This window comes from Theropithecus gelada, chromosome 14 (assembly GCF_003255815.1).
Source record: "Theropithecus gelada isolate Dixy chromosome 14, Tgel_1.0, whole genome shotgun sequence".
NCBI lineage: Eukaryota > Metazoa > Chordata > Mammalia > Primates > Cercopithecidae > Theropithecus > Theropithecus gelada.
In genome coordinates this window covers 4496218-4517376 of record NC_037682.1, presented here as the reverse complement: position 1 = coordinate 4517376, position 21159 = coordinate 4496218, and the positions used below count along the sequence as shown (strand labels likewise).

Here is a 21159-nt window from a genome sequence, read left to right as displayed (position 1 = left end):
GCAGAGGCACAGACACGATCCTTGCTTCCTTGGTCAGTGGTTGATGCAGTCTTGGAACGCAGATGGCTGGTTCCCAGCTGAGGTTCTTCCTGCCCTGGACAGAGGAGCTCAGTGGGAGGGGTACCCTGGGCCAATCCACTGGCTCCTCAGCATTGGAGGCCACAGTGTGCTCTCTCTGGTGTTCTTGGTGGCCAGATGAGCGGCTGCACAGGTGTCCACAGGCAGAGCTTGGGCAGTGCTGTTGTGCGGCCCCTTCCTCATGAGGTGGTCACTGCCTCTGGGACTGTAGGGTGGTGCTCAGTGCTGCATGGCCATATGGGACACCACAGTGGTTTCAGTGGTCCCACCGTGTCCCCTAATGTCCCACAGCTGGAGGTTTAGGGGAGGTTTATACTGCAGGAATGAAGGTTTTTATGTGCTCAGACTTAAACAGGCATGGGATCATCTGGAGGGCTTGCTAACACATAGCTCACTGGGCTGCGCCCAGAGTTTCTGATTGCACATGTGCATCTGTGTGTGTGTGTGTGTGTGTGTGTGTGTGTGTGTGTGTGTTGGGGGTCAGGGGAACTTGCATTTCTAACCAGTTCCCAAGTGATCTGATCTGCTGCAGCCAGTACAGGGACCACACCCTGAGAACCTCTGCCTTAGAGCCTCCTTCACTCTAAACTAGGGGCTGATGGAGCCACAGGGGACTGCACAGACAGTAGGTATATAAGGTGCCCTGCCACTAAAGTCTCCGTGCACCCTGCACTCTGAGGGCCTGTGGCTATAGCATTGGTGTCTGTCACCCAACCCTTGCCCCAGTCAACTGAGGATGGGGTTATGTGGAGCAGTTTCTCCAACGTCCCATCAGACTCCCCTGGGAGGCTGTTGAAAACAGATTCCCAGGCTTCCTACTGAATCTGAGTTCCCAGAGGAGGCCTGGGCATCTCCCTTTTCACAAATGCCCCCTGCTGTGCTCAGGGAAGTGGAATGCAGGGATGCAGACCTGGCCTCGCCAGCAGTGCCTGGTGCATGTGGGAGAGACAGAGTTTCTGACTCTCAAATCCATCCTCAGTGCCTGTGTTGCACACAGGAGTGAGATGGTTGGGGCTTGGCCCCTCCCCAGCTCAAACATAACTCCCCCGGAGAGGTGCGGCAGACAGAAATGGGAGCTCCCATGCACTCCAGGGGGCATGTCAAATGGTGCCGCCATTGCAGAAAACAGCTTGGCAGATCCTCAACAAGTTCAACATTGAAATACCACAGGACCCAGCAGTTCCACTTTTCAGTATACACCCCCTCAAAATTGAAAATAGGTGTTCAAAAACTCACGCACAAATGTTCACAGCAGCCCTATCTGTGATAGCCAAAAGGTAGAAAAAACCCAAGTATTCATCAACTGACAAGTAAATAAACAAAATATGATCTACTCACATAGTGAAATAATATTCAGCCATAATAAACAGCAGAGTTCTGATACCTGCCACAACTTGGATGAATCTTGAAACATTTTACAGTAAGTAAAATAAGCCAGTTACACAAGGACAAATATTTCCTGATTCTATTTATACAAAATGCTCAGAATAGGCAAATCCATAGTGATGTTAAGTGGATTTATGGTTGCCCACAGCTGGGGATGGGGTGGTGGGAACATGGAGGGCCTGCTTATTGAGTATGGGATTTCTGTTTAGGGTGATGGAACTAGGTAGTGGTGATGACTGCACAACATTGAATTTATCTAATGCCAATGAACTGTACACTTAAACATGCTCAGTGAGGACACTCCACCTGAACACATTCTTGCTAGCATCTGCCATGTGCCCACCCATTCTGCATTCCCCTTCTGCTTTGTTAACATTTTGTCCTCCACCCCACCCACCCCATTTTGTTCCTGGCAGCACAGTGCCAAGCTAACCACTTGCTCTGCCAGTCTGCCTTGCTTCTAGTTTGCTGCAGACACCATTGTGGCTGATGTGTTGGTAGACATTTCTGGGAAAGCATTGCCTTTTTTGTTAAAAGAGACAGACTCAGCTGTCATAGTCTTGTCTCTTCTTCCTATCTTTGAAGAGAATGTGGTGTGTGGAGTGGCAGCAGCCTTTAGGTGCTGTGAGGTGGTAAGTTTGAAGAAATCTGAGACTTGACACTGTTGAGCTGTCAGACCAAAGCCGGGAACCACCCACCTCTTCTCCAGCACATACTTACTACGAACATCCTATTCTAGGCACTAGGGCAGTGAACAAGACTGACAAATCCAGGCCCTTCTGGAGCTTACAATTTTGTGTAATATGAAAAGAATAAACCACTATTTGTTTAAATTGCTTTTAATTGAAGTTTCTGTTATTTGCAGCCAAACATGGTATCAACAGACACAACTGTTTACTTCCATTGTTTGATCTACTTCCAGGGGTCAGAGTGAAAATGTTCATGTCTTTGTTAAGATGCCCTGGTCACATAGCTAACAAGCTCCAGAACTTGGATGAGGACAAGAGTTCTTTGAGGCTGGAGCCCAGACTCTGTTTCAATACATGTCTTTTTTATATCTGTCCTACCGCTCTGCACAGACCCCACCCAGGGTCTGCCTTGTGGGTTGAAGTGTATGCAGCAGCACCATAGTGATGTGAACACCACACCTTCAGAGGACTGGATGTAAGATGATACTGTAATAGCAAAAAGTGGACGTTATCCCGAATGCCAACTAAAAGGGCATTGTCAAGGAATCACACCATACCACTCAATGGAATCTCACACCACCATTTCCATGAAGGTCTGGGGACTGACGGCCAGGCAAGCAAAGTTTGGGGACTAAAGGGAAGCCAGAGAAGCAGGAGTGGAGGTGTAGGGGCATCATGATTCAACGCAGGGAGAAGGTGGGTGTTAGGATTGGAGGTGACTTGGGAGCCTGGATGCGAACTCAGCCTGGTGGTAAGGCTGTGGCAATTCCCCATTTTCCAGTGTGTGCCTAATGTGGTTACATGGCTTTGAAATTCAAAGTGGTAACTCTTAAAAAAACAAACCTCAAACATGTGCACCCCCACAGGGAAGGAGGGACTTCTCACTGCTCCCTCAAGAGGATGCAGGCATCTAAGAGGACATCAGTATCCCGGCTCCCTCCCAGGACACCTGCCTCGTCTGTGGCCCCGCCTCCTGGTCCCAGGGATTGGCTGATGGATGCCCCGCCTACTCCAGCTCAGCCAATCATGGCTCCCCATTCTTTGTCAGTGATTGGTCAATGTGAAGCATGTGACCATTGGGCCGAGAGTCCTCTGCGCGCCTTTTTTAAAGGCGGGAGTTGAGTGCAGGCCAGGCCCGGAAGGTGGGATGGCGGCCGCGGGCGGCTGCACCCTGGCCGGGACCTGGCTGAGGTGGCGAGGGAGTTGTTGGGGGGAAGGTGGCCCTGGCTTTGGCTCCTCCCAGAGTGGGGGCCCCCCGTGACCAATCTGGGCCCCGTCCTGTGGCCCTCGCCCTCCTCACCCAGATCCCTGGCCTGGGAGCCGGGGGCTGCGGGCCCACGAGGAGGGCGAGGCGTCGCTCAGTGAGGACGGCGTCGCACACGGGAGCAAGCCCGGCGCCACCTGAGCTCAGCTGCCTGCGCCGAGGCGCCCGTCGCGTATTGAGAGGAGAATGAGGGTGAGTAGGGGCACAAGCGGAGCGTGCCCCGTGGGTGTGGGTGTGGACGCGCTGGCAGGTGTGGCGGTTTGAGTTCTGCAAACCCTCCGAGCTATGGCGGATCTCGGGTCCTGGAGCGAGGCGCCAGGTGCACGACGCCAGAATCACTGGGGTGCCGGCTCACCGCCGTGAGGGCGCCGGAGGGAGCTGCAGTTCCCCGGCAGCCCTGCCCTTCCTCGGGGTTGGGCCTTTGAGGGGCTGGGGACCTCCCGGGGCGGCGGCCTGGAGCCATTCGTGTTGGCTGAAGTCTTTTAATAACGGGAGGGGCGGGCGGAGTCGTGGGGTTTGAGAGGCTGTGGTTTCCATAGGCCGAGGGTAAGCCTGGTCCAGGTGAGGGCTCTGAGGCGCCCGGCTGGAGTCGGGCCAAGGCTGCAATCTTGGTCCTCACTCAGGGGCGCCTTTGCGGTCTGTGAAGCTCCGCTCAGGTGAGCCCAGGGCAGACACCGTCTCCTTCTGGAACCTGGGGATTGGGGTACGCGACCCCAAACACCTGATTTGGGGAGAATGGCTGCACTCAGCCCTTCCACTGTGGGTCTCGGTGCACGGGAGTCCCGCACCCTCCCAGCATCCCCTTGGTACCCCGAGGAGCTGCGGGACTTTGCACTCACTGAAAGGGGCCCAGGCTGCACAGACATCGTTCCCCCGTGGAGCCCAGCCCTGTGTGCCGGAAAACAGACTCGTGGGGTTTGGGGGTTTCAGCCCAAGCGTCTGCCCAGGACACAGTCTGATTCTGCGGCCGCCGAGAGGACTAGCGAAGTGTTCCTTTCCGCACCCTGGGACAGGACGGGCGAAGTCCGTGGGTCTGGTGGCTTGGGGGAGCAGGGCAGATGGAGGACTCCCAGGCATTTTCCAGGCAGGGGACTAGGAGGGCCCGTGGAGGGGCAGGCCGTGCTCCGGAGGAGTGTGAGCCCTTGGGGAAGCCCCTCTTCCTTACCAGGTGTCTGAGGACCAGATGGAAGCTGCAGGAGTGGGAGTGGCTGTAGCATGGGCACAGCTGCAGTGGGCTGAGGCTGTGAGGGGGCCTCTAGGAGGGGCTGTCCCTGCAGACATTGCCTGAGCTAGGGCTACAGCAGTGCATGAAACAGGCCGTGCCTCCCCAACGGGGATTGTCTTCCAGAGGCATGTGTGGGTGGGGTGGGGTGGGGCGGGGCGATGGGCACTAATCAGTGAGCAAGTAAGTAAAGCAATAACAGCGAAGGTGGCAGTAAGTGCCGTGGGGATGTGGAAGCGGTTGACTGCAGTGAGTCCCGTTCTAAATCAGGTGATCTGGGAAGCCATGTAGGTACGGGGACCCCACAGGGAGGCGGCGATGAGGTGGCAGTGTGGCTGGAGCCAGGGGAGCAGGGAGGAAGCCCGAAGAGGAGGGTGGGTAGGGCCAGATGGCTCTGGACCTGGTGGGCAGAGTGGCAGAACTGAGGTCAGTGTGGCTGTCTCTGTGTTGCTGCTGTGAATGCACAGGTGGCTTATGTTTCCTGCTATTTCTAGACCTCTCTTTTTGTGGTTTCCTTCCTTCCCACTGCACTCTCCGCTTAGCCCTCCGGGGGCCTGCCGGGGAAAGCTGGTCCCGTGCCTGTCGGCGAGGGCATCTGGTATTTCCCAGCAAGCATACTGGGTGTTAAAGATCTCGGGCTGTGTGGCTTTCCCTGGGGCCTCGATGTCTCTATCGGGGCCTTTGTAGTCACCTTGTATAAGTTCCCACTTGTGAAGATGGAGCTTTTCTTAGCTCTCCCAGGTGGCTCCAAGGCCAGGAGGGCAGCTGGCCATGCCCTTGGCGTTAAGTGGAGCTTCACAGCTGCATGGGGCTGGCAAGCCGTTTCCAGGCTCACTTGGTAGCCATAAGACCCTCTATCTCATCCTTCATTAGCTGGGCCTTTCTCCTCTACCAATGGGGGTGACAGTAGAGGGAGAGGAAGGGGCTGCCCCAGTTCTGACTGGCAGAGAGGGCCGTGGGCTGTGGGAGAAAACACGTCGTCATTGTGGTGGGCTAGGAGCTCTGTCATATGGTGGTTGCAAGCAACAGAAATGTACCATGGCTGGCTGAGGCCGCAGAGGTGCGTGTTGGGAGGGTTCTGGACAGTTCACAGCCACAGGAGGAAGGCTTCACGGAGGACTTGGGAAGGACTGGCCTCGGGCAACTCTGCTCCCACGGTGAGGTCTCACAGGCTGGGGATAACTTGTGTAGCTTCCTGGAGGCCATGGGCAGTGGCAACTGGTTCTCCAAGCCTCAGTGTCCTCATGAGAAAAGGAGATAGTCACCTTGGTGATACTTAACCTCATAGGATTCTTGTGGGAATTAAAGCAGATCCATGTGTCACATGCCCTTGAAGCAAAGGGGACTTTACAAACGTTGGGTCCTTTCTCTGAAAAACAGGGGTTTCTAGGTCTTGGTTCTCCTGATCCCAGAGGAGTGAATTAAGGTAACCAGATGGCCACTGAATTCAGTCTTAGTTTTCCACAGCCCTGATGTGATTCAGTGGGTAGGGACTCCCGCCTTGCCCCACCTCCTGAATTCTTGGCCCTGCACACACGACGTCAGACGGGGCAGGGAGAGGAAGCACCCTGTGGGTGGAGCAGATTCTGAGCCAGCATGGTTCCCAAGGCCCCGGGCTGGGTTCTCTCGCCTGTAGATAGACTTGGGAAGCTGCACAGCAACCTCTGCTTCTCCACTTGCTGTGGACCTTGGCAAGACTTAGTTTCCTCATCTGGGAAATAGGACTTTAGTTGCTACCTCACAGGGCTGTTATCCACGTGGTGGGTGCAGTGCTCTGAACGGTGCCCGTCCCAGATAGCACTAGGTAGACTGAGTGCTGTTTCCAACCAGTGCTGCCTCTTGGGTACACACACAGAATGCTTGTGCTTGTGGACACCTCTGCGGGGCTTCAAGGGCTACGTGTTCTTCCTGCTCCCTGGGTTCTAGGGTTTGGAGAACACGCTTAATTATGTTTTTGCAGTCATCTTGGGCAGAGATGACCACAGGTGGGCGATGGCAGGATGGCTTGCCTTCCAGGAGCACCACGTCAGAGGGGCCGGCCCCCAGATGCAGGTAGCTAGTGAGGGGTCTCCACACTCAGTCCTGTGAACTGGGCCATTTCCATGGTCCCCACCTCACGGGGGCCTAGGGCCTGGCTGCCAGGTCTTACCCAGTGGCTGTGGGCAGTGCCAGGGCCCCTCCTCTGGCTATCAGACACATGCTTCACACTTGGAGCAGAAAGTAGCAGCACATGTGGAGCAGGGTGACCAAGAAGCCTTGGCCACCTCTCCCTGAGCACCGTGCAGGTTCCTGGATTATTGGCTGCATTGTTGCCTGAAACTACACAGTCTGGATTCCAGTGGACTCTTCTGGCTGGTAAATAGCCACACTGATTAATAGTCTGTGAGCTCAGCAGGCACAGTGGGGAGTTCTGGATCTGAGTAGCTCCTCACTCCCTTGAGAGATGCGTGTGGCAGGACAGCACGTGGCAGTGCTCTGCCTCCAGAACCTCTGCGGCCTGTTTGTGGGGTGCCCCCGAGAAGATGGGGCTGCTGCCACTCCCATCTGTCTAGAGTCCCACAAATGCTCACTATTGCTGTGGCTATTCTGGTCCCGCAGGCAGATGGCAGCCCTGATATGCTCACTACACCCCAGGCTCATCCTCTAGAAAGGCAGAGGCTGCTCAGGGAAGCTTTGTACTTAAAGCAAATGGAGCATGACAGCATTGAGACAAGAATTACGCTGATGTACTTCTCACATCGTTTTTTTTTGTCAAAAGAAAAACACACATGTTGCCACTTTCACTTGTGAAAAATGGAAAGTTTTCCTGCAATGAGTGGCCTCAATCACTAAAAATGAATTTGTGTATATTTATAACAAAACGTCGAAATGATTGATATTGATGGCTTCGTTAAGCATTACCAATGAGTACCACCGGAGGGCGGCACAGCACAAGGGGAGGAGGTCAGAGAGCCCAGGGCTCCTGTGGTTAAAATGTCTTTTCTCCTTTCCGTGAAAATCCTCAAACACATTTTGTATTTTAATTAAATGAAAATGCTGAAAATGATACAGTAGAGAGCACTTTTAATGGAAAATTAATTGATAACACAATCTTATTTCAATTTACTTTTTATTTTTTAACTTAAACGACTGTGTATTTTCCACAGTCTTATGATGAGAAAGGCTCCAGAATCACGTGTAGGTGTCCTCAACATTTCATAGCTCGAACCGTCCTTTCTTTACGTTGTGCATTGATATGGGCTTCTCAGTTCAGAAAACAAGGCACTATAACTATTTTATCAGCTACATTAATACATTGAAGATATATTTATCCTTTCATGAAAGATACAGCATTTGAATACAATATGGTTTTATGCAGATCAGGTTCAAAACACCCAAGGCACACACTTAATTTTTTTTTCCTTTTTTTTCTTTTCTGTGTTTATTTGAAGGCTCGTAGTAAAGTTTCAAAATTGCCATGAACAAAGAGTTCTAGAGTGGAATCAATGGACAGGGATTGTTGTAATTTTGAACATAAAACGGTAAAGACTGTGGAATGTAGAACAAGTTACAGGAACGATAAACAAAATCACCAATACAGCATGGATTAGAAATCAAAGTGATCAGATCTGCGGAAGTCTGAGAAACAAGTCTGGAAATTCTCTGATTCCCCACAAAGCATGGGCAGTCCTGTCTGCATGCAGCTGCTGTGGTCACCCAGCCACTGTGGAATGTTCACCTACTTGCATGGGTACATGGATGTCTACAAATACAGAAACACATTCCAGTTCACCAGTTCTTAAAATGCCTCCAATTTCAAGTAAAAGAAAAAAATCTTCCAATAATTTTCCTAGTAAGGTAAACGAATATATTCATCTAGGAAAAGTGGTCTGGAAGAAACCATTGGAAGCAAAGTCTAGGGGGGTGCCAAGGTTTGGGAGAAACTTGGATGGTGAAGCGGGAGAGCTTGAGGGTGAACTACAGAAGATATGAGGACTGGAATTTTTCCTGAACATGGAAGCATAGTGGCTGCTGCTCAACTGGGGAATGTGCCAAAGTAGAAGAAACTTTAGGAACTAAAGACAACAAACAAGTTTTCACTGGTGAGGCCAAAGAAGAAGTTCAACGTTTAGGTTTAAAATATGCTTCCCTAAAGCGGAGGGATGGCCCATGTCTTCCTGGCTTAGTTCTTTGCCAATAGACACAAATTCTCTCTTGCTCCAAGCCTTAGCATGTGGCTCGCTTGTCAACCAGAGAGGCAGCCCAGTTCTGCCACTCCCTTGGCCTTATGGCTAGAAGACACCCTGCTGGGGTGTGGGGAGACTGGACCCTGAGGGAAGGGTCCGGATCTGGCTGGCCCTCCACGGCACCACTGCTTCCACCCAGAACAAAAGGAAAAGCCGAGCCTCAGCTCCATGCCTATAGCAGCGGTCACAGAAGCAGATTTTGACGTTTTGCATAATTCTGAAATAACATACATGTATCCACTGATAAATTGAGAATAATTTAAGGAAATGGAACCAAGGCAAATTAGCTCAGTGACAGGAGCCTATTTGCTCGATGAGAGAGATTTTTCTGGTCAGTTTTAGAGAGGCAGAGCTGGCCACAATGCTTGAGATAACCTACATTAGATTGCAAGTCGGGCAGCTTTTTGTTTAATTCAGACAGTGTTCACTGTTTGCAATCAGAACCACAACCTTAGTGCAATAGTATATTTATTTTTGTACAGTAATTTTGGTTGCCATACAAGAGATTTAAGGATTGGGAGAAAGTGCAAATTACAGGAGCTTTTTTTTTTTTTTTTTTTATAAAGTCTAAAAAGAAAGCACAAAAGTAACAGCAACATAGATAATGCGAACACGTGTTGTTACACAAACTATAGTGTGAAACGTATTAGTATTTAAAAAACAAAAAAAAATTGTTAATGGGAAAATCAATATTGTGGCCCACACACAAAAAGTCATTGCCAGATCAACTGGATAATGCTTGCTTGTTCAATAACTGAGAAAAAATTTACCATTTTATTAACTAAAGTATCACAAATAATTCACTTTGTGATATGTAAAGTTCAGCAAATCAACAGTCACATTGAGTAATTTTTATATTATGTGAATTAACTTAAAATGTGCACAGACACCCTGGAAAAGGTATCTTGGCAGGTATACATAATTTACATTTTGAGAGATTTGGGTTTTGTATACACAATATTACAGAAACTAAGCATGTAAATGCAGTTTATTTAAATTACAGTATGTAACAAAAGTTGATCTTAAAACCTGGAATAATATCAACATGATCTTTAGATGAGCAGTTTAACATTTGTTCCACCATTAAAGAGGGGCATGGAATAGGGCCTGGTCCTAACATGTCCCAAAGGGGGAGAACAGTGGGTGGTGATTTGAATGAGGAACTATTGCTTTCAGTACCAAAATAAGCAAATAGAGATAGAGACCGATTCATCTTGGCAACATGTGTTTATTTGTTGGTCAGTGCAGGTTCTGATAGGTCTATTACTTCTCTATAATAAGACAGTGTAAAAATAAGCTATGTTATCAGCTCTTTAGTCTTGCAGCCAGCTTGCTTGTGGTTAGTGGCATGTGGCTTGGAGTCTCTTTAAGAAAGGGAATAACATCTGGCCCTCACCAACTGGCTGCCAAAGTTCAGCAAACCGAAGTCACTGAGTTGCGACTGGTTATCGTCTGCCAGCAGTTTCCTTTACTCTCCTTTGAGCTAGTGTTTTGCCTGGTACTGAGCACAGAGGTAATACCAACTGTAGGCCCAGGGAAAGCGCCATGCCAAAGGGATGGACTCACGGAATTTTGCAGTATCATCAAATGGAAGACAAATTAATGGCCAAACCACCATTTTTACATTTTCTAAAATATGGGGCGGCCTCAGCAGGCCATCTATAGTATCCTGTCTTGAAATTTCTCTAGAGTAATACTTATTCATCTCACCATGGAAAAACTGAAAGCACATGGAAGTAAAGCGCCTTAATATTCAATTGATTTCAAGTTGGTTTGAATCATTTCAAATACAAAGATTGACCTGCAAAAGGTTTTGGAACAGAAGGTCCAAAAACTTGGTTTCCAAATCGGGTGTGTGGCTGGAAAAGCGCGTGTGTGTGGTGTGTGTTTTGTTTTTGTTTTTGGAGAAACTGCTGCATTATGAATTGTAACCACTTTGAAGAAATTATCCTTCAATGACGAAGTTCTAGCAAAGATAGAAAATATAACACAGCTCTGCTGGTTCAGATGCATCCAAATAAGGTTGATTTAAAAAGGTCATACTTTTATAATTATTCCACAGAAATAGTATTATTAAATCACAAAAGTTTTTTTTTCTTTAACTTTCTAGCACTGAAGTGGCACAAAGGCTGCCTAGTAGACCAGCCACTTTTTTTTCTTAAAATATTGTGCTTATAAACTATCTGTACAACTATTTAAACTTGCAGTAAAGAAAGAGATTTTAAATTGCTAAATTTTATGTGTTCATTCTAGAGCTGTTCCAGACCTAATCAAGAAAAAAAGGAAAAAAAAAAAAAAAAAACATGTTTTATAATTAGAGATGGGCTGAGCTAGTTCTGAAATCATAATAAAACCAAAAACCTGACATTCGAGTATCCTCCAAATGGGGGAGAATGTGCTGGAAGCCTGACTGTGTGTTTTGTGGCCCATGTGCATCTGGTGACCTCTTTTGGAAATTCGAGGTATCGTTATGGGGTGGAGGGACTCCGGGGAAAGAAAGGGGCAGGGCTCAAGAAAGCCTTGCCAGAGAGGCTGACCTGGCAGCCCAGGAGACCTCCCTGCTTTCCTCTCCTTACGCCTCTGCTTTTGCTCTGATCCTGCCGCCCACCTTCTGTTCTCAACCCTGGGTTCTGTCTATATGCCATACCCACTGGGTCCTCAAAGAAGCTATTGTACTGTTAAGACAAGCTGGTGGGATTCCTAGACACCCAGAGCGATAGGGGAAAAGCCTCTAAGTACCATCTTCCCTGGCCTCCGAGAGCAAAAGGACTGTCTCAGCAGAGATGCTCACCCTTGGCTGGGCACAGAACTGAGAATGCTGTGCCCGCCCAGCTCCCAGAGGAGACGCTGTCTCACTGGCAGCTGCATGTGCCCGCCGTGAGCCATGCGTCTTGTCCTTCATGTCAAAGTGGATGCTCACCTGCTCTGATCTTTGCAGAGCTCAAGACATCTTCAATTAAAAAGAATTCTGAGAGGCAGAGAAGCCCTGATTCTCCATCCTGGATGGGTGCTCCTGGCAGACAATTGCTCTTGTCCTGGAGACCTGGAGCTTGGGCCGCAGCATGCTGGCTGGCTCCCTTGGCCAGGTCTCCTCTCCATTGTGGAATCGTGACTTTGTGCTTTGACTAACTCCATGTGACTTCTGCTTGGCCACCTTGGAATTACGCTAACAGATTTGCAGAAATAAAGAAAGAAAGCTAAGCAAAGCTGGGCACGATCCCATCCAAACTCCCAGCACTGCCAGGAACCTCATGGCCAAGGAGCCATGGATGCAAACCACAGGAGGAGATGGGGAAAATAATCTGTGTAGGAAAAAGTTTCTCTGCCTTTCAGGCCCATTACAGGGCACTGGACAAATGCATCTGGGAGCATCTCACTGCAAGCCAAGTGCAGGAGAAAGAGGGGCAGGTGAGCATCAGGTGTCCTCCAGGAGGCCACAGGACTGAGGAAAGGCCTTGTGCCGGGGCCTGGGGTGGTGAGAGCTGCCCGGAAAGCAGAGGACGGAGGTCTCAGGAGGTATCTAGAGTGCACTGGTGTCTGCCTACAAGAGCTAGGATCCCGTGCAAAATCAACGGGGAGCCTCTCGGACCCAGCAAAGCAAGGCCACCTGCATGCTGGGCGGCAGGCTGGGAATCTCTTTCCATGTTAGAAAAACTCTCTCCCCTTGTCCCATGTTTGATAGAAACTGCCCAAGACACCCACATGGTGAGCCAGGGGTCTGAAGACCCAGCCATGTTGTGGACACAACTCAGTATTTCTTTGGGTACCAGGAGACAAACCCATGGAGTGGGGTTGATGTTCACAGACTTCGCTTGGCATTCAGATGTTTCAGCACGAGCCCATCTCTACTTATAACAAGAGCAGTCTGCGAGGTGGAGAGCAGCCGTCCTTATCTGTCCAGCAGCTGTTTCAAAGCCCTTTCTATGTTCATTCTGTGCCCAACTCGAGTCACCCCAAGATCGATGAGGTCCTCCTTCTGCAGGTTTGGTAAGTGACTGCCGTCGATCTCATTGTCCATGAAGGCCTCTTTATGTTCACCCAAGTTTAGACTTTCCAGCCAATCGGCCACGTCTGGTTTAGTCCACAGGTGGACAGGTTTAGTTGTAAAAGGCTTATTTGAGATTGGCTGTTGCAGTATCGAGGGGGATGGCGACCTACTGCGTCCCGCTGGGTTCAAGCCAAATAGATCCCCGGAAGGGGGCTGGCTTGGAAGGCTAAAGACATCTGAGAGAGTGGGAGAAGGAGAGGCGGCGGCAGCAGACAGGGGGGCGGGCAGGGTCTCTTTGTTCATCTCTGTTGGCGAGACCACAGGGCTTGGGGCACGTCTTGTTCCTGAGGTCCTGCTTTCGTAGTCGGGGGGCCGGCTCTGCAGGGTGATGGGTTGGGAGGTGCCGGGTCGAACAGTGAAGGTGACCGTCGTGCTCCGTGTACCTGAGATGGTGCTCATGATCTCCGGGCTTCTGAAACAGCAACAACAGAGAAGACCGTCATAAGGCAGGTCACCGAGTCAGGGCAGCTGGGTGCAGATCACCAAGGAAGGCGAAGGAGATGCCCAAACCATGCCAGAGTGTCTAGTGGCAGATGCGCTGGCAGTGAACAAATGATTTGCCATGCCAGGGTTGGGGAGGGGGAGAAAGGAGCCAGAGCAGAGGTGGAGACACCAGAGCACACCACGTCAGCCCACTCACCTGAACTGGGACAGAGGAGCTGGGGGACCTGCCTGTGCTGGGGGGCAGGGCCAGAGGGGCCCTCAGGAGGGTGGCCACTGAGGCACTTGGAAGGGGTCCCTTGAAGAGGGTATGGAGACAGGGACATGTGGGATCCTGTCCCCTGGACAGAACATGCCGGGTAACATCTCCAGCGCCTCAGCTTCAGTAGGTGGGAGGGCGCACACCTGAAGGAGAGGCCCCTCTGAGCCGCCTGGCAGCCTTTGGCTTTTTGGGTAAATGGACAAGAGCAGGGCAGGATCATTTCCAGGCGGCCCTTTTCAGTGACTGGAACCCCTGTAGCCATGTAGGGCACTCAGGGTTTGAGATCACCCAGAAACACAGACAGCAAGGCGTGGCTTGTGTGGCTAGCGTGGGCTGTGCTCACCTTCCTGAGGCAACGCTGTCCAGCACCCACCCAGTGCACAGTTTTGTTGCAGAAGGAGCTGGGGTGCACTGTGTTATTTTTAACCTCTTTAGCTCACTGGTAGGACACACGGGCCTTACTGAAAAGCAGAACGCACGAGGAGTCCTGTGTTCCCCAGGGTGGCCATGGGCATCCCCGAGGGTCCCCTGTGCCTTGCCACTCTGGCTAGGCAGGCAAAGCCCTCAGAGCTCAAGTCAGGACGACCCTTCCAGCTCCAATCTTTACTGGCCCCAGGGAGGTGGCCAGATGGCTCCTACAGGCAGGAGGTCCCATCTCAGGGCCAGAGAAGTCCGAGTCCTCACACTTACCCACATGGAGGTGGCCTTTCACACATCACTTCCTCACGGGCTTTGGACAAGGCCCATGGCAGGCACTCTCCACACCAAGAGAACAACTGCCACTCTGGGCCCTGGTGCGTGTTTTGCTGTCCCCACAATGAAAGCCCATTCATCCTATTGCCCCTAGGAAGGCCACAGCCACTGGGGAGAGGGAAGAGAGGTGTGGGTCTCTTGCCTTTTGGGCCCATTCACTTGGATATGAACAGCCCACCCACTACTTCTGGGAAGATCCATCCTACCACAGCTCTCTCTTCAAGACCTGGACTTGAGAGATGTCTGCTGGAGCCCTGGCTCTGCCAAATGCCAGCTTGGGTGCACTTTTCTCCCGTCTCCACATCTTCCCGCATGAAGTGGGCTCCTCTCCCTCCTACGTGGCAGGTTACCCCGGGTGGAGGGGCTCTGGAGAGCATGAGGAGTGCACTGGTGTGACATCATGACCGTGAATGGTGGTGGGCTGCAGTGTCTCAGTGAAAGGGTCATGGGCAAGAGGGGGAGAGCTGCGAACAGTAGAGATGCTGCTGTGTGGGGAGACTCCCTGGAGGGCAAGACTGAAGCCCCTGCCCATCTGCTGGGGGCCGGTTCATCGACTTGCATTGGGGCTGTCCTTTGGAGCTCAATGGCTGACCAGTTAGAGCAGCACTTCCGAAAGAGGAGCCTACAACCCTTCATAGAAACCACCTGGGACACTGTTGGGCAGTGAGGACTCCTGAGCTTGTCTCAAACCTATGGAAGCAGGAGTGCTGTGCATGGGGACCAGGTGTCTGCAATTAACAAACTCCCTGGACACTGAGACACTGAACCTTAGAGGCCATTTGGTTAGGCCTTGGTTTTCATTCCAGGGTATGCACAAAGCTAATGGCCCAGAACCCTCCAGGAGCTAAAAGCAAAGGGAGTGAGCTAGACATGGGCCCTGCCGCTGGTCCAGTTGTCTCTCCGGTTTTTCTTTTCTCTTTCTTCACCGTGGATGTGTATTTGGGTGAAACCACCCATCAGTTACCTAGGTGCCCCTAAGCTGTGGGACACTTCCCTGCTTGATGTTAGTCACTGTTGCTTAAAGTGTGTAGTAGTTCATAATGAGAAAGGAGGAGCAAATCTGAAAGGGGCCTGTCCTGTGGACTGAGGCTTCCATCCTGCTATGAGAAGTGTTTGCAGGGGTTGGTGGGGGCACTGCTGGGCCAGGGACCCCATCCACCCACAGGGTGTTCACCTGCTATTTTCCGGAGGGCTGGGTGCCCCTGAGTGGGAGATGTTACAAACCAGGCACCCCCATCTAGAGCCTGCCCCCACCCTCAATGGGGGCTTGCTGGTCATTGGTTGTACTGGTCACACCAACAGGCATAAGGCAGGTGAGACTCTGAGGATTCCTCTACTGTTTCTGGGCCCAGTTACTCACAATCAAGAAATCGGAGGCCAGGCAAATCCCAGCACTTTGGGAGGCCGAGGTGGGTGAATCATTGGAGGTCAGAGGTTTGAGACCAGCCTGGCCAATAGGGTGAAACCCTGTCTCTACTAAAAATTAAAAAAAAAAAAAAAAAAAATAGCTGGGTGTGGTGGCGGGCACCTGTAATCCCAGCTACTGGGAAGCTGAGGCAGGAGAATTGCTTGAACCCAGGAGGTGGAGGTTGCAGTGAGCGGAGATCATGCCACTGCACTCCAGCCTGGGCAACTGAGCGAGACGACTTCTCATAAAAACAAAAAACAAACAGAAAACCTGAAATCAAATCAGAGTCCAGTGGGGCTTCACAGCAGGGGAGAGGGGCCAGCACCCTCTAGTATCTCAGTTTACATTCTCAAGAGAGAGGTGGCCTATGGACATAGGATACATGAAGAAACCTGCAACCCCCCCTTCTCTGGTACTCAAAGAGGTTTGAAAGACCAGCTCCAGTTCCAACTTAAGTTAAAACTGGGGGTGCTGTGGCCTGTTCTTCTGTGTCTATTCCAGAGTCACAAGAGCACAGGTTTTGGGGAAGGCTTATTTGTCTATACTGATAAAACAATTAAGCCAAGATGATTGAAATCAAATAACGGGTAAGTTGAAAGTCCCTGCATTCAGAGGTGATTTAGGGTGTTAATTAGGGCCAAGGACCTTGGGGCACAGGGAATGTTTCCTATAAAATGGGAAAATATCTTACAAGAAGACACATGCCCACAGAGGACTAGGGGAGGAGGGTAGCTGGGGTAAAGTTCTGGTCTCCATGTGCTTTTGCTAAAGCTGACTGCATGGTGACTGTGCCTGCAGCCCTGACTCTGGGCAGCTCCACGGTGGCAGCATGGCTGGGGCCTGGCCTTGGTGCTCACCAGGCCTGTGAAGCAGAGGCAAGTGAGCCCCAGAGTGAGAGCACCTGCTTCATACCTGGGCAGTATTCACCACGGGTATCTCTGGCCCAGAGGGTTGCCCCAGTGTCACCCTCACTGGGAGAATACCCAGCTGTTCCCAGGTAGTTTGGATTGATTTTGGCTTTTGTCAGGAAAGGCTCTGCAGGCAGCTGTGTGTGTGGTTAGGAAGCAAAGAGGAGGCTCTGCAAACACCTTGGTGGGCAGCGGGAGCGTGAGAGTGGCACACACGGGGTCACGCAGCAGCACGGCAGGTGGCACTTACTTCTGTTCAGCACGACCCTCTTCTGTTAACATCGGTCATGGGAGCAAATGAAAATGAAAAATGGAATGACTTGAGACAACACTGCAAAAATTAATGAACAAGAAAGGAAGAAACAGAAAAAAGCTGCTTTCGACAGATGAAATGAAGGCAGTGGGGCAGACCCTGGCTGAGAGCCCATCCGTGGTAGTCCCTCCGGCCTGCCACAGCCTGCCCAGAGCTGAAACATCAATATGGCGTCACTTTCATAGGGAGCGTGGGAAACTCACAGGCTTGCCTTCTCCTTCTTTGGCTTGGGATAATGTAACCACTTGTAAAGAAGAAAAATAACCAGGAAAAAAGAAAGAAAATAGTGGCATTGGAGTGAAGTTCACCTCTGCCTGAAGCCCACTGAGAAGCAGCTTATTGCCAATTTCCTACCTCAGGTGTCTGGACTGTCTTTCCTGAGGCTTAGGGAGGATAAACGAACATTCCTGGCCGGGGAGGGCACCCCAACAGGACAAGTGCTTTGCTTCAAGTCTGCATCACAAGATAACAGCCCAGCCGTTAATCACGGGGGTGTCACGTGCTTGGGGCCTGCCAATGTCCTGCCCAACATCGCTATAGAAAATAACTGCCTGCGAGTGTGAGATGCAGGGTGCAGGCCACCCTGGGCTGCCCGCCCTGCCCTCCTCACCAGCTTGACTCTCTTGGTTAATCACATTGATGATATGCACTGGATCTTCCCGGTGGCACAGATGGTTACGTTGCTAAGCAACCACTGGGTTCCCAGTTGGAACACACAGGAATCTGCTGCCCTGATTTAGAACACAGACACATATACACACTCACACCCAACTCCCCACCAGGTCACCACTGTCTACCCTGCCTTTTAAATCAAATCCATGTAGAAATGTGAGAATTAAAAAAAAAAAAAAGGTAATTGAGACACTCAAAGAGGTGCTGTTATTTCATCAGTACAAGTTAATTGGGGTGCGGTAAGTAAAGAAGCAAGTGGCTTTTTCACTGTTTACAAATTCAATTTGGCTTTTTTTTTTTTTTTTAGACAAGGTCATGCAGCAATCATAGCTCACTGCAGCCTCAACCTCCTCAACTGATCCTCCCGCATCAGCCTCTGGCATAGCTAGAGTAATTTGTTCTTTAACTGTAGCTGAACATGGACCAGGGGCTGGTCAGTGACGCTGCTTAGGTATGCTGGTTCTGTCCCTCCCATGAGCCGCCTGTCAAGGGCCTGCTGGGCCCGGCCAGCACTGGGGCTGGACTTGGAGCCTGTCAACATATGTTCTCTCCAGCACACTGCACGCCTCTGCATTTTAGTGATGAGCCTCCATCTTGCATGAAAATAGCACTTATTTCCAAACTGCTTTCTTATTTATTCCATCTTTATAGCCTCCTGATGAGCAGGGCATTGAAAAGATAGAACTGGAGGCACCAAGTCCTTACCTAGCTTGCCCGAGGCCTGGATGTGGGGACTGGAGCCCACACTCTCACCTGTGCCATGCTTTATGTTGTGTGTCTCAGCAGCTGCCAGGCCTCCGCCTCACCCCCAGCTCTGAGTGCCATGAGGGGGTCCTGGTGGTCTAGTTTTAGTCCTCGAGGCTGGCCCAGAACAGGGGTGGAATAAATAATTGTTGACTGAAGTGTTGATGGATAATATATCCTTTTCTCAGATCAGAAAGTTAAGGGACTTTGCCGAGTTACAGAGCCAGACCTGGGAGCAGGGCAGGCAGCCTGAGGCTCTGCAGTTCCACCAGGAATCCAGGTTTTCGCGCCTGGAGGTTCACAGCTAGGATCAAGAAGGTGCCCAGCTCTTGGGAAGAGAGATTCACCCTGTGATATGCTTTTGCCAAAGAGGCCTCATGTCCAAAATGGGGAGGAAGACTCTGACTTGAGATCCACCTGTTGACGGGCAAGGACGAGGCACTCCCATTCATCCTTGCCCAACTCCCACAAGTACCAGCCCCGGTGGATGCACAACCTTACTAGTGCCCCCAGCCATCCACAGTCGCATTCACTGACATCACATTCACGTTTCTATCAGGGCCTGGAAACCCTCACACCACCCTGCTGGTGCCGAGGTGCTGAAAACACCGTGAGGCAGCTTCTAGTACCAAGTCAGTTTTGGAGCAGTCTGTGCTCTGGGACCAGCTGGGCAGAGATAATTTTTTAACAGCCTAAAATTATCTGAAAATCAAGAGGCTGTCAGGATAATACTGCAGAGATCCCAGGAGGGACTGGAGGCCTTGGCAAGGGGAGGCAGGTACGTGAGGCAGCGGGCACAGGGGCCTCGGGAGGAAAACTCGTCTGAGCTCACATCCAGGTAGCCTGACGACTCAGAGGCCTCTGGGACCTGGAGTTTCACAGGACAAATCTTCCTCAAGCCCATCCATCCCATGAAGAAGCGAAGGCCAATCTCGAGATCCCTTCTGGACCTCCCCCACTGCAAAGGGCTGGTGACCTAGAGGGGACTCTGGGGAACTCTTATAGGCCATGCCCCCTAACAGAAGCCATGGGGGACCCCCACAAGCACACACTCACTGCTCTGTTGCCCCCACATACACAGAGTGAATGTGAAGCTGACCTCTGCCATGGAAGTGATGGTAAAGAACATCAGATGTATCTGGCTTTACAGTCGGCGCCTGGTATGTGTCAATTCTCTCTCAATAAAGCTGGAGGGCAAAGGACACCTGGAGCTCCTGGGTCATAGCAAGTTTGTTTTGGGTCAAAGCATATAAGTCAGGCAAGCTGCTGTGTTTTCCTGGGTTCCTTAGGCACTTATCCCTTGAGTCTACCTGTTTGTCTACAGTGTGCAGGCCCTACACTCCCACAGCAGCCTCCCTGTGCCACCAATGGATTCACCTGATCACACAGCTGCCTGGGCTTTTTTTGTTCAGGAAACAAAGTCTGGTCATGCCAAGGCTTTGCTGAAGCCCTCTGAAGGCAGCCGTATCTGGAACTCCACCCAGCTCATGCCCATGGCCTGCAAGCCCCTTGTGACCTGGCCCTGCCCAGCCCTCCTCATCTGGCCTTGGTTTCATGAGCACGGAAGGCGCTTTCTGGCCTCAGGGCCTTGTATTCTCTGTCCCATGCTGGGATGCTCCACTCCTGGTTTTCTACAAGGCTGGCTCCTTTTTAAATTTCTGGTCATTCAAATGTCATTTCCTTACAGAGTGTCAGTCCCTTTCTGCACATGCTCGCTGTAACCTGCTAGGGCATCATAGTCAGCCCTTTTTGTGTGTGGTCAGGGTTAACCTGCTGGTGTCCCATGGCTGTCTTCTGTGTGTGGTTATTGTAACCTGCTGGTGCATCATAGACCATTTCTGCACTGGTGTCACTAACCTAGTAGCATGTTGTGGCTCCTCTGTGGCATTTGTCACAGTTTGGGTTTGTCTTATTTGTTGTCCACTTCTCCCCTCGAGAATTTGAGCTCCCCAAAGGGAGGGGCATCTGGAATGTTTTCTTGTTCAGTGATAAATCCTGGGCACAGCATGGTGCCTGGCACATAAAGGCAATCCCTAACTTTGTGGAGTGAATGATTAGTGACGTCAATCATTCTGCCCCATTCTGAGGGCCCAGGCATCCTTGTTGGTGTATTCCTCATTACTCTGTAGCCTCAGCCTGGCACTGGGCTTGTAGAAAGTGGCTCAGTGAACTCAGGAGACGGTGGGGCTGGGCCGTGATTCCAAGCCTGAGTGTCCAGTCGGTCTCCCAGGCCTGCACCTGAGGAGCTTCAGGCTCTGAGCTTTTGCAGCCCCAGGCTCCTGTGCTGGGACCCCCAGTGTGTGGCACTGTCAGGCCTCTGGGCTGGCAGCTGTTGTCTTGGCTTTCTGTGGAGGAGGGACCACTGACTCTTCATGGAGACACACTCACTCTTCCTTCCCCAAACCAGTTTCCTTCACTTTGATCCAGTTTGAGATCAAAGATGAGATTACCTCCTGGAATAATCAGGCCAGGTGGTCCTGGAACACTTTTCTCAGAATTTACGCCTCCATTCTTGGCAGGGCGTTTTCAGATCACCCTGGGAGACGCCTCTAACATGATGTACTTTTTTCTCTCTTAACATTATGTACTAAAGAGAACTACTTCATCATCTTCCTTTCGTCAGCATCTTTGTAATTAAGATGCCTGCAAATTCCATGTCATCCTTGACTTCAGGGAAGAACTGGGAGCAGCAGAGACTCATTCATGGCTCAAGTTAAATCACACACACCCAAGGAAAACGAGGAT

General features: G+C 51.0%; 1 protein-coding gene across 2 annotated transcripts in view; it reads right to left on the bottom strand.

Moving 5' to 3' along the window:
- Positions 1-8041: 8041 nt before the first annotated feature.
- SHANK2 (SH3 and multiple ankyrin repeat domains 2) overlaps positions 8042-21159 on the bottom strand; it is a 638889-nt gene continuing 625771 nt past the window's right edge. The window contains exon 25 of one of the 2 annotated variants that reach the window (XM_025357432.1): positions 8042-13325. In XM_025357432.1, the coding sequence (XP_025213217.1) occupies positions 12755-13325 (571 nt within the window). In that variant the 3' untranslated portion in view covers positions 8042-12754. The remainder of the gene's footprint in view (positions 13326-21159) is intronic. The other variant, XM_025357433.1, reaches the window with a different exon arrangement.